At 32.2% G+C, this 12,725-nt stretch overlaps 1 protein-coding gene across 1 annotated transcript in view; it reads right to left on the reverse strand.

Annotated features, from left to right (window-relative positions):
- Window positions 1-378: 378 nt before the first annotated feature.
- The window catches only part of LOC145328618 (uncharacterized), a 46,418-nt gene continuing 34,071 nt past the window's right edge, over window positions 379-12,725 (reverse strand). The window contains exons 7-13 of the mRNA XM_080172374.1: window positions 10,592-10,681; window positions 7,012-7,108; window positions 6,641-6,697; window positions 5,653-5,786; window positions 5,274-5,363; window positions 1,063-1,149; window positions 379-517 (exon numbers count right to left, since the gene is read on the reverse strand). Of these exons, the coding sequence (XP_080028500.1) occupies window positions 449-517; window positions 1,063-1,149; window positions 5,274-5,363; window positions 5,653-5,786; window positions 6,641-6,697; window positions 7,012-7,108; window positions 10,592-10,681 (624 nt within the window). The 3' untranslated portion in view covers window positions 379-448. The remainder of the gene's footprint in view (window positions 518-1,062; window positions 1,150-5,273; window positions 5,364-5,652; window positions 5,787-6,640; window positions 6,698-7,011; window positions 7,109-10,591; window positions 10,682-12,725) is intronic.

Raw genomic sequence — 12,725 nt, forward strand, 5'->3', positions numbered from 1 at the left:
TAAAGTGGCTAGACAATAATATTAAAATTCATCATAAAACCAGACAAAAATTTTAACATGAATTTTAGTTAAATATCATTTCATAACAAAATCTCTCTCTTTCTCTCTGGCCTCTTTAAAATAATATTTTATAAGTTCTCAGTAAAAAATAATACAGTACAAACTACCTACCAAAACATTACATATTATAAATTACGCAAAATTAATATCAAACAAGAAGGTCTCAAGTTACACACTAATTAAGGTACAGTTATGTTATGAGAATAGAATAATTAAATATCAAATATTACTAAACATATTACATAAGAGAGATTTTATTTTGAGTTAGTAACAAAATTATTCAATAGGAATAAAAGCTTTCTTTGTTTTAATTACCTAGTATTTTTCAAGATTTTAATTTTCATAGAATTTATGGTAACTATTTGAAATCAGTATTAGAACACAAATTTTACTTAACCCAACCTAATTGAGATTCTAAGCTGTTGAGAATATCTTGATCTGGAGTATCTAACATTGCCTAAAATAAAAATATTATCTTGAAATAACACTGTCTAAAATACTAGGTAATCTATTTATCTTTTACATGTATTTCTAGGTATACACTTGCCATTTTGTAAATCTACATAATAAATAAGTATAGATATATAACCCAGACAACTACTTGACCAAAGATGTGGGGAACTTTATTGTCTGCTAACAAATTACTTTCTGCTCTTTTGTAGCGACTTGGCTGTATTAACATTTCCGATGCTATTGACCCAATTGAAAGTCGGCATATGGTCCCCACCCAGTGGGTAGAGTTACATATAGCTCATGCCCCCTTCTCTTCTTTTATTTCAATAACTAGATATTTATCTTTTTATTTATGTTAGTCTGTTTAGTATTAACTACATCTTTTTGTCTGTCTTCTCTATGACTAGGTATTTGTTTGTAAGTTCTTTTTGTCAATCATCCAACCAGAATGTTCATCTGTATATCTATATCTTTAAATCTGAATGATAAACATTCCAGTAACTCGTCTGTCAGTCAGTTTGTCTAATATCTTTCTCTTTATCTGTGTACCTGATCAAATTGTAGGGGAGGCCATCTTGGAACAATCCCAGAATTTAACATGCCAGTTAAATCTCCCTCCAGCTTTGCAGTAACATCCTGAAATTGGAGTAAATCAATTACCTAGAGCTATTTCTCATACCTTTTATTGGCCATCGAACTTCAGTCTTCCAACCAAGTAGTTGAAAAAAGGGCTAGGCTGCGGTTGAATTAGGATTTCAAAATTGGTAGTGGTTAACTAATTTGTCAGCTGATTAACAAGATACGAAGTCGCAGCTCTAAGCGGCTGCCAAGTAGTTATTTTTCAACCAAACAAAATACACTACAATACTATTATAAAATAGATCTTATTGTGTTATTATCTAACTTCTCTTGTTCAATTTTGATAAATATTATAGAAAAAAATACAAGGATAAATGTTTGCATAACAATATTAATCTTTTTAAATTCTAAAATATTTGTTCAATATATCTTAAAATGAAAAATCACAGCATATATACTAATATAGACGGGCAGATATATAACATAACTACATAACTACATAAGCTATCAGAAGAGTGAAATTCCAACAATAAAAATTATAAATTACACTTTTTATTCTAGCCTCATGATTCTACAGTTACACCCAAACAAATATCTATTATTTTTTATTATCATTTTTTTCAGATGTTTAATTTTGTCAATGTGATTTCTGTAGAAGTATTTATTTGAGTTAAAATACTTTTATGGAATATATTTACCACCGACTGACAATCTGAAGTACGTATAAGACATGTTTTAGAGAAGCTCCGATTATAAAAATCTAAAACGCAAAAAAATATTTAAAACTAAGAGAGTACGAGTCCAAATAGAGAGAGAGAGAGAGAGAGAGAGAGAGAGAAAAAAAGAGAAGAAATTGAATAATAAATTAAGAGTATAATACTATCTAGAATGAAGAATAGTTTTCTAAATAAAATAAGGGATAAAGAAGAAATCACTTAAGCTGATAACATATATATATATTTATTCAAATACTGTTTATTTTAACTGATGGATAAAATTGAGAAAAATAGTTTTTTTTTCGGCAGTGAAAATATCCCTTTCTTTATCGGTATACCTATCTGGTTTTTAAAAATTGTTCACGATTTTTGGTAACATTGATGTAAATCATCAATGATAATTTTGTATAAAAAAGTTCCTTATCCTAGGATATTATGTAATTTATAATATTGGTACTCTTCACTCCTCTCACTTCAAATACAATATGTACGAGTCAGGGATTAGGGAGGTTAAACATTAAAAAAATCATTGTGACTTTTGATAGGAATTATACAGGGAAGGAAGGGAAAATTGGGCTTTCTATCACACAAGTCCCCAAAGTTTTCTTATTCGTTGGCTTAACACCTTTGGGGACTTTAATTCAATTTTTATTGGTTGGTTTAATAAGTTAAGTGTCCAAACAACTAATTGTAATCTACAAAAGGGGTAATTTTGTGTAGCACCATTGGTGATGTTCATGAATTTATTGGCCATTGTCTTATCCCTTAAGATCCTGGGAAATATAGTTGATTGATTAATAAAAAGTCACATGATCTTGTATTTAAAATTATATAATCATGTTATATCTCTTTATCCCTGAGATATTGAATTCCAATATCAAAGTTGAACACTTATATAAAATTTTTCTTTTAAAAAGACTCAAGATTTAAAATCTAATCTTTTAATAGACACAACATATTTTCTCTTGTATACAGTTTTTCAACTCCAACCAGTTCAAGGATAAAAATTTTAGGACTAAAGAGCCAATTTACTTCAAAATCTACTTAAATCTGATGTTCTTTGATATTAAAACAAATAAAATAAAGAATGACTACACACAATTGGACAACAGAACCACAAGACAAAGGTTGTATAGAACCCGCGACCGTGGCTCAACAAGTAGCGCATCCGCTCGTCGTTGGGGAGGTGTTAGGTTCAAATCTCGGTCCGACACCGCATCATAACTAAAGCCGTTAAAATGGTTCCCACTGCTGCTATGTCAGATGCGCGACGTAAATAGTTAGAATTGAGAGAATGCCTTGGCCCAAAACAGGCGCAACTCGTTACCATGCACAGTTGGGACTTCTCAGACAGGTCGTGCATCTCAGAGAGTTGGTTGTCTGATGGAAGAATGAACGCTTTACACCGCAATCCTAAGCGGAGTATATTTTAAAGGTGCGTGGAGAGGTCTAGTACCCGAAGCGACACAAAGCCACCTAGAGTCTTAACTCTTAAGGTTGTATAGGTAAACAAGTAGACTTAGGGCATTTTAAATGGCATTTTTAAGACGAATATTACAGCCTTTTATTCAAGAATTTGGGTACAAAATTTATGAGGAACTAGGTGCTTTGCCCCTAGCATCTATGGGCTGTATTTAAGAGAGGGAAGGGCAGAAAATAGTCTGGAACAATACAGCTTCCTTTAAATGGAGAACTCCATCGGTTCGATATTAATTGAAATCTTAAGCTACAGTAAAAAAAACTTAGGAGGATGAATCAGAACAATTACACAGACAAACTAAATGGCAGGTTTCCAGACATTCACAAGATCTTGAGTGACAATCACATAATCATTAAAACCATAGTACTTCAGAAACAGGACATTGAAATAACATTTTAATTTTTATCGATCAATTTTAAAAGGATGTAAATCATACGCTTTTCCATATTTTATATATTTATATTTTTCCTAAAAACATGAAAATGATTCGAAAGGGTTTCTATTAAATCTATTCAAGTGTATATTATATGAAAATAAAAACTAAAAATGGAATTAAACTTAACAACTAAACAGGAAAGGGACATTTGATCTGGAGCATGGTTTTTTATGACATCGTATTATATACAGCTTTCCGCGGTTTAAAAAAATGTACAATTTTAAGATTAAAACTAGTTTTGTTAGCTCCGAGATGTCGAATGCAAGGGCTAACAAAACTGGTTTTAATATTGTGATTGTACGTTTTTACATTCGTAGAAAATTGGATATAATACGATACGATACATGATTTTTCAGTATGACTTAGAACCAGTTCTAATCCAGCAAATATTCATCGGTTTAGAAGCCATACTGGAAGAACTATTTTACCAGTTAAAAATCACAACATTTTGCCCAAATAGTAATATTTAGTAAAGAATCTGTATGTAACATTGTTTTTCTTCTAACAACATATTGCTCCTTGTTAAGAAGTATTTAGAAATATCATTGTGAGAAAAAAATAGAAACCTAATGAAATTATAATGAGGGAGAGAAAAATAAATTATCCCATTATAACATTCATCTTTTAGTCCAAACATGTAAACTTTAAACGAAACAGAAAGAGATATTTTGTCTAAATAAAAATATTCTGCCTCAAACTTTTCCACCAATTATAATAATCATCATTTAAACTAAATGAATTGTTTGTTTTGTATGTTTGGTTTTGCATAATATCAAAGTTTTTGAGTACTTCTCAAGTTACCATATAATGAACTAGAAGCTTCGCCTAGAAAATAGCTTAAAACCATCATAGGACCAGTAGGTATATTCCCTGAAGAGTAGAGCCCAATCGGTTCAGTGGTTACTGAGATCTTAAGCTTCAGACGGACAGACAGACGGACAGACAGACAGACAGACATCGTTCTACTTTGTATTATAGATAGAATTGTTAAAATAAATTGCAAGAATTCAATACTATTATGTAAAGCAATTAGCTTTTTTGTCTATAGCGCAAGCTCTCAATAACCGCTGAACCGATTTGGTTCTCCTTTACGTTGAAGCTTCGTGTAGGTCCAGGGAAGGTTTTAAACTATTTTGAGGGAGGGAATCTATCTCCACCATCCCCATAAAAAAGGTCCCCGCAAAACATTGTTCTTTAAAATCTAAAAATGAAAATGAGGGGGGGATCAACTTCTTCCACAACCCCAACTTAAGAGCCCATAGGGGCTTTGCCACTAGTCCAAAATAATGTATGAAGCAGCAAAATAACAAGTTAATACACAAAAAAACATATTCTAAAGGCATAATATTTTGAAAACTACATTTATTTGGTTATTTGCAGAATAAATGTAGATATTATTCAAATATTTGATCTCTAATTTAAGTTCGTAGAACAAACCGTTTTCAGGAATCTGGATAAATTGTTAATTTCTTGGTTTTAGATGAATAAAAAATTTCTAGGTACCTATACAATTAAATTTTTATCTGGATATTATTTAAATATTATTTACCTTTATCTCTTCTGGTCCGCTAAGTTTATCCACAACTTGGCACCACAGGTAAAACATTAATGTAAAGTTGTTTCTCTCACTTTCAAGAACCTAAAAACAGGTATGGAAATATAAGCCCTTTCCCTCAAAGTTATAATCGAGCACTAAAACCTCACCTTCTTATTTTTTTAAATAAATTAAAATAGGGGTGGGGGGGGGGGGGGGCTGAGAGTATTTCCCCCTAGGCCCAAATATAATAATAATTTCACTTTAAACAAAAGTGGAAGACAATTTTTTATTTGTTTCTTAAGATTAGGCTAGGTTAAGTAATTTTAAAAGTTAATTTGTTGGACAATGATCGGTGAATTACACTGCAACAATCTCCATAATAAAACCCTACCTGTAGAGTGTATCCGGTGGGCAACCAGGACAGGTATTGCGCGGTGAATCCTGGTGGGAGCTTCTCATACTTTTCATCCGCCTTCACACCAGATTCATTAAAGCTCTGGTTGTATTCAGTGTCTGACAAAAGATCTAAAAAAAAAAAATTTGGTATTATCCTCTTAGAAATTTTTTTTTCAATTTCAGACTGGCCAGCAAATTTTGAAAATAAAAAACGTATATAACGTACAAAAAAAATACGTTACGTACATAAAAATAAAGTAAAAAAAACGAACAAAACGTACATTCCTAAGAAAAATAATGAATATATTATCCTATCCTATCCTGTTAAGGAGAACCATATCGGTTCAGCGGTTAGCGAGTTCCTTTGGTGCAAACAATCAGACATCCTGTTATTACGTACAAAGTATATCCTATTATAAGGACCAGCGACTACGCGGCCCTTAGAGGCCTCTAGAGGAACTTGATTAGGGGGGAGTTGAATTCAAAAACCCAATTTTTTTTTTATTTAAAAATAAAAAGTAATAAACAAGGATGACAACATCCATGAGTAGCGAAACTCAAAAGTTATGGATGGAAATCGGGGAAAATAAATAAACTATAGAGTAGTGTCATAAAAAATAAGCATTTAACTTATTTAAATTACAAAACCTTTTTAAAATATATAAAAACGTAAAAATTAGGATAAATTCAGCCCCCCAACCAATAAGCAAATCTCAATGAAAGTTCTTCAAATGCCAATACAAAACTAACAGAAGTAAATGCCTAGTAATTTCATAGATTTTTTTGCTTCCATTTAGAGGATTTTTATTATAAAATAATTATGAACAAAGAATTATTTTTCCTTTCAATTAAAACTAATGTAGGTAAATAATATGTTATTTAACCTTTTATATTCTATTGGAATAATAAATATCAATAAAACCTTTTAGTCTTAACATCTAAAGAAAAACTTACTGTTGTTCATATTAAAAAGGCAAAACTACCTGTTAGGTGATTGACTAGGGCTTGTATCTCCATTCTCAGTGGTAGTAGTGGATTTTCTAAACAAATATTATATTCATTATAACAAAAAATCAATTCATTATCTCTATAAGTAGCGCACATCAATAACAAGCTAACAAGAATAGAGTAGTAAAGTATCATACAGAAAGAATAAGAAAAAATAAATTACACACAGGAGAGTATTCTATATTCTATGTTTGAAGAAAAAGATTACTAGCATAGTTAGACACATTGAATTGGCCTTTTTTGAGGAGGACATACATCTTGGGAGGTTTATGGGTTTGTTAATTAAAAGTGCAGAAATGCCCACTTTCTAACAGTGCCATGTTGGTAGTAGCGAAGTTGCTATTACCTGAATAAACTGGAGAGGTGAGAAACTGATCAGTCCTATGACGTACAGCCGGGCTACGCTTCAAACAGTCAAAGGCCATGTGATTCTCTATGCTGACCTGCAAATAAATCACTATGTGACTATTAGTGCTTCTTTCTTAGGAAATGCTGTACATATATACAGAGGGGGATATCTACTGAAAGAAAACTTTTTAGTCTCCCACTTTATCGTGGACTAAAAAAACTAATTGATACACTTTAATAATGTATTGTTTTATGCATGTCAATTTGAAATAATGTTTTTTAAAACATGGAAGACCTTTTTGATTAGGTAATGGATAAGTCGGGGGATTTTTTCCCCTTAAACCATTCAAAGAATTGAGGACATTTACAAACATTCTAGAGCCTTAAAAATCAAAATAAAGCTTCCAATAGGAATCTTTATAATGTGACTTTTATAATAACATTTTAATTTACGAGATCTCAAAATAATTCCTCTATCCCCTAATAGATAATCCCCCATATCATGTTGGGGGTCTTATCCACTATTGGTGCACAGTATATACTAATATCATTATAGTATAAATTCTAAATAGTACGATAAAAGATTCAAGAACCTCTAAGACTTAAAGAAATTGCAGGTTGGATGGAGTTCCATTTGATGGAGCTCACAAGTAAGACCAATTGATTCTCAGTTATTACTTTCCTTATCCCTGGATAAAAGGCAAATATTTTTTCTGAATATTTTATCATTTACTAAGACTTAAAAAATTACGTCAGTACTTCTTGCTAATATATTGTAAATAATAACTGAACTGTATAAAACTCTAGATAAGTTTTAATTAAGTAAAAGCTGGCGGCTACGCCCCTAGAGGCCTCTAGGGACACGTAAAATGTTTCCTTTTCAATCTATGTTAAGAACAGTGATTTTAGCGATTTTTCATGGGAGGGTGATGATACCCTCCCCCAAATAGCTATAAATCTTCCCAGGACCGATGAGAAGATATATTGTAAAGGAGAACCATATCGGTTGAGAGGTTAGCAAGATCATTTGGTACAGACAGACATCCTTTTACTTTACTATAAGGATCTTTGCCCCTTAAACTTGTATACATTTTTGCTCTACTGGGTATCTGGCATCATTTAGTTTACACTGTCATTTCCCTTGTTAGGTCATTATATAATATTAAATAAGTGTATAATATCTAATTTAATTTAAAAAAAACAGATCCGCAAAAAAGCAAGATGGCGGTATCCTTGATTTATCTGAATCTGAAATGGATATTTTATTACATGGATGTTACAACAGATTTTTAGCTTCTATAATTAAGTTAATCTCGCCGCGGGCTAAAATAACGATACCCCCCATCAACCCCTTTCACCCCATCACCTTCCCATCTTATGGATGAACGAGCTGACCAATAAATGAGTTCCATGTTAGCAACCTTAATTGAAAAAAAAAATTTCCCCTGTCATAATATCCACGTATATTATATATACACTAGCGGCTTCGCCCCTAGCCTCTAGGGGCTTTGCCCCAAGAGGTTTGATCAAACCAATTTTTCGTATTTTAGATTTAAAGGAAAATTTCAAAAAAAATTTGGGGGGGGAGAATTTTTTATTTTTTTTTAGGGGGGGGGTATTTTTAATTTTTGGGGGGGTTGGGGGTGTCCCACCCCCCAAGAAAATAGTTATAAACCTTCCCGGGACCTATGAGAAGCTACCCTGTAAAGGAGAACCCGATCGGTTCAGCGGTTAGCGAGATCCTTCGCTACAAACAAACAGACAAACGGACAGACACACAGACAAACAGACAGACATCGTTCTACTTTGTATTATAGATTGTATCTGAATGATTGTATGATCTGACATTTCATGATAACATACTCACCATAGGAAAGTTTATATCATGGTTTTCTAAGAGCAAAACTTTTATATAATTTAAGGTGGCTTAGTCAGTAATTCAAATTTCACTTTTATATTAATTAGTTCTTTTATAGAAACAACTTATAAATCTGAAAAGATTATATTCGTTTAACAGCAAAGCTTTATAGGGTCAACCTAACTTAACCTAACCTAAAATAGCCTTTCGAAAGCTACTTTTAAAATACGATGAAACCAGCAACTTCGGTTTCTTCACATGACCTGCTTTATACAATAAATTAGAATCAGTAAGTTTTTTTTAATTGGTTACTTTTAAGAGTAAGGTATAGCCAACAAGCGAAATAGATCTAAAAAATATTGGGGGGAGGGGCAGCTAAAAATGTCGTCTTTACTACGAAAAATCTGCTGAAATTACCAATTTTTTAAAAATTAAGTTGTAGAATACGGCTGGGTAGCTTTACATCCTAAAACGATACAAACGTAGCAACCTCGACATTCAATATACTCTTATTGTTACAAAATAATTCAAATTTTAACAATTTTAATTTTTTTTAATAAGAACAACCTGCTGTTAGCTTTGTCTTTTTCAATATTGTTAATCTTGTTATTATCCTTCTATGAGAAACAATGTAAATACACTAATATTAAAGTAACAAAATATATGAATAATATATATATATATATATATATATACGCAATAGGTACTTTAAATGTGAAAAAATTTTCAATGCGGATGATAACTGTGGTATCCGCCTCGGTTAAATGGCAGACACCCGAGTTCAAATGATTACGGCAGTGCGAACAGACATGGACACATATATTATAGAGAAGCTGCGCTTCTCTAGCAATCACTAAATAATAAACAGAGTCTATTCAGATGTTACTTTATTCAGGGTCTAAGGTTTACTAAAGTTATATACAACAAATAATAAATACACAGATTGGAATAAATAATCCTGAAGCAAAAATCAATATAAAATACATATACAATAATCAGATTGGGCAATAATGAACCCCCATCCCTGTAAAGGGTGGGGGAACCAAACAATACAGCTTAACCATAATAAGGCTGTCAAAATCTATCATTAATTTTAAAGCATAGGGAGGGGTCAGGCTGACCCCTTCCCCGGTACTCGGGGGAGGGCCCTCGGCCCTTCTCCGAACCAAGGTCAGGGTTGCCATAGAACATGGCTCAAGGTTGCCGAATACCACAATAACATCCATAGACAGCTAAGCATAAAAATGGTCATGGATGGACAAACAGACAAAGTGAGTTATAAAGCGGATGGAAAAAATCCGGCAATGCTAGCGGTCAATTGTATGAAACTTTCATAATAGAGTGTTACCGCTACTCATATTAAAATAAAGTAAATAATTTTATAGTTTAAGAGACTTAAGTATTTCTTTCTTTTTCTGAATGTTAAATTTTTTTATCAATGACGCTTACAGTGTACAATTACATAGTAAATGCATTTAAACTTTTTTTAAAATCAGAAAAAAGTATAAAATAATAAAAATTCAAGGAATTTTAAGTACAATATATGTAACAATGCTTCTTTATAACAAGGGCCTTTCCAATACACGTCATATTCATTTGAGAGATTAGCTACAAGTGTTCGTTATTATAAAATTCAGATAACACACTTAATTCAAGTAAAGTCTTCTGTCAGTTTTTTATGACTTTTGATAATAGGTGCTAATAATGTATTAAAGCTTACCTTTTTATAGATGACAGTTGAGCATTTAGGACAGGATTCAGTTCTTTCATACGCATTGGCTCTCACTTCTAGCCCTTCTTTACCATCATCCTACAATAATAGAATACCTTATTATTATCTCTAGGGATGGTTGATAACAACTTCGGGCTATACTTTTATAGTACAACTTTTAACGTCTTTAGTTATGATGCGTTTTGGGCCGAGATATGATATCTGCTCTCAGAAGACGAGCGGATGCGCGCAGGGATAAGGGATGGGAAACGTAGGAAAATATTATTCCAGGCCTATTTTCCAACTAGGCCTAAAAAACTAGTTTCGGGATGACGCAGTAGTTAGATTTGAAAACTATGAACAATGATGAAATAGCTATTATATGAATGCAAAGAAAAAAAGTATAGAATAGAATTCAGGTAGTTGATTTCACCTATCATAAAATATAATAAAAACTTTTCAAAGAACCAATATGTTAGTGGCTTTAAGTAGAATCCCGTTATTACTTCGCCAACCCCCCTTCCCCCCCATTTAAAAAAAAGTTTTTTTTGAGATGGTTAAATCTGATTTATTTTCAAACATTTTAAGGGGGGATCTACTTCACCCCAAAATTTGTATATAGAAATAAACACCGCTTTAGCTCCCCAGCTTTAATAAATAAATTAAGTAGAATTGAATAAGTACATGGGTAACATTCTATCAACTACTTGTTCCATAGCAAACATATAAATTAAGAATTAAAAAAAGAAAATATTTTACGTTAAATATTAACAGAAAAGTTCAATTAAGTGTGCAATAATTTTTACCAAAATTAATGAAATTTTTTTTTAACAAAACACAGTACACTTTTATTTACATATTGAACTAGTTTTGTATTTGTGATCATTTAGATGAGTTATCAATTCCACATGAAATGTAACTTTTAAATTGTCTAAAGACATGAGTTTTTCACATTGTTCTAAAGTATAAAATGTTGAATCCTACTCAGTCTTCAAAAAACGATCTCTCAATTTATGTTTTGCTATATGGACATTTATTAATGTGTAAAGGGGGGGGGGCGAAAGTGACACTTTTTGAAACCAAAACTAAGAGTCAACAAAGGAACTCAACTAATAAAAGGGTTACAGGTCTGAGATTTTGCATGGCAGTTGCTTTATAGGGGTACAATATGGAACTGTGAAGAAACGGCGGCGCAACCGCCGAAAACCGCCGTTTCCCGCCGTAATTTGTTGCCTTTTCTCGGCGGTTTTCGGCGGTTGCGCCGCCGTTTCTTCACAGTTCCATATTGTACCCCTATAAAGCAACTGCCATGCAAAATGTCAGACCTGTAACTCTTTTTTTAGTTGAGTTCCTTTGACTTTTAGTTTTGGTTTCAAAAAGTGTCACTTTCGCCCCCCCCCCCTTTAATAATAAGTTGATGTGATTGAACGTCATATATATTGTTGTCATTCGAATAGCAGAAAGTTTCCATTGTTGTCTTTCTAATAGCAGAAATTTATGTTTGCTTGAATTAATTTAGCCAATAATGAACTGGGGGACGCGTTTGTTATTAATTAATTGGTTAATGCTAAAAGCAAGTTTCAGGCTATTGGATATTGGCCTACAGCCAATGAGGAACTGGGGGAAATGAGTTGATTTTATAGGCAAAAAAGAAAAGTTGCCCCATCACTTTTAAAAGGAGGCTGAGACCTAATTTTCGGTCAGGTTTCCAATCCCTTATCCCTGGATGCGCGATATGTTGCTATATACCTATGCAAGATACAGTATAGAATGGTTACATCAATTTAAAATTGGACCATTGATTGGATACAAAGGGATTTTTGTTGATATCGTTAATTTAGGTCCAGATAATTGTATGACCTTTTTTTCAGAAAGTACTAAATATGCATAAAATCTGCTTTTTTTTAATGTCACGCATCTTACGTATCAGCAGAAGATAAAAAATATTTAATAATAGTATAATTATCTAGAATATCAAGATGATTTGAGAATATTGTATGCGAAAACTAAACACTGGTAATGAAGACCTACTGTTTATAGGTCAAGGCATTACTCTACTCCTCTGGAGTCACGAGCCTAATAAAGTAGAAGTATGCAAAATTGTTAAAGTCTTTATTATGACACATATAATGGCAATTATATT

Source organism: Acartia tonsa, chromosome 1, assembly GCF_053477335.1.
Source record: "Acartia tonsa isolate MP-2025a chromosome 1, ASM5347733v1, whole genome shotgun sequence".
NCBI classification, from domain to species: Eukaryota; Metazoa; Arthropoda; class Copepoda; order Calanoida; family Acartiidae; genus Acartia; species Acartia tonsa.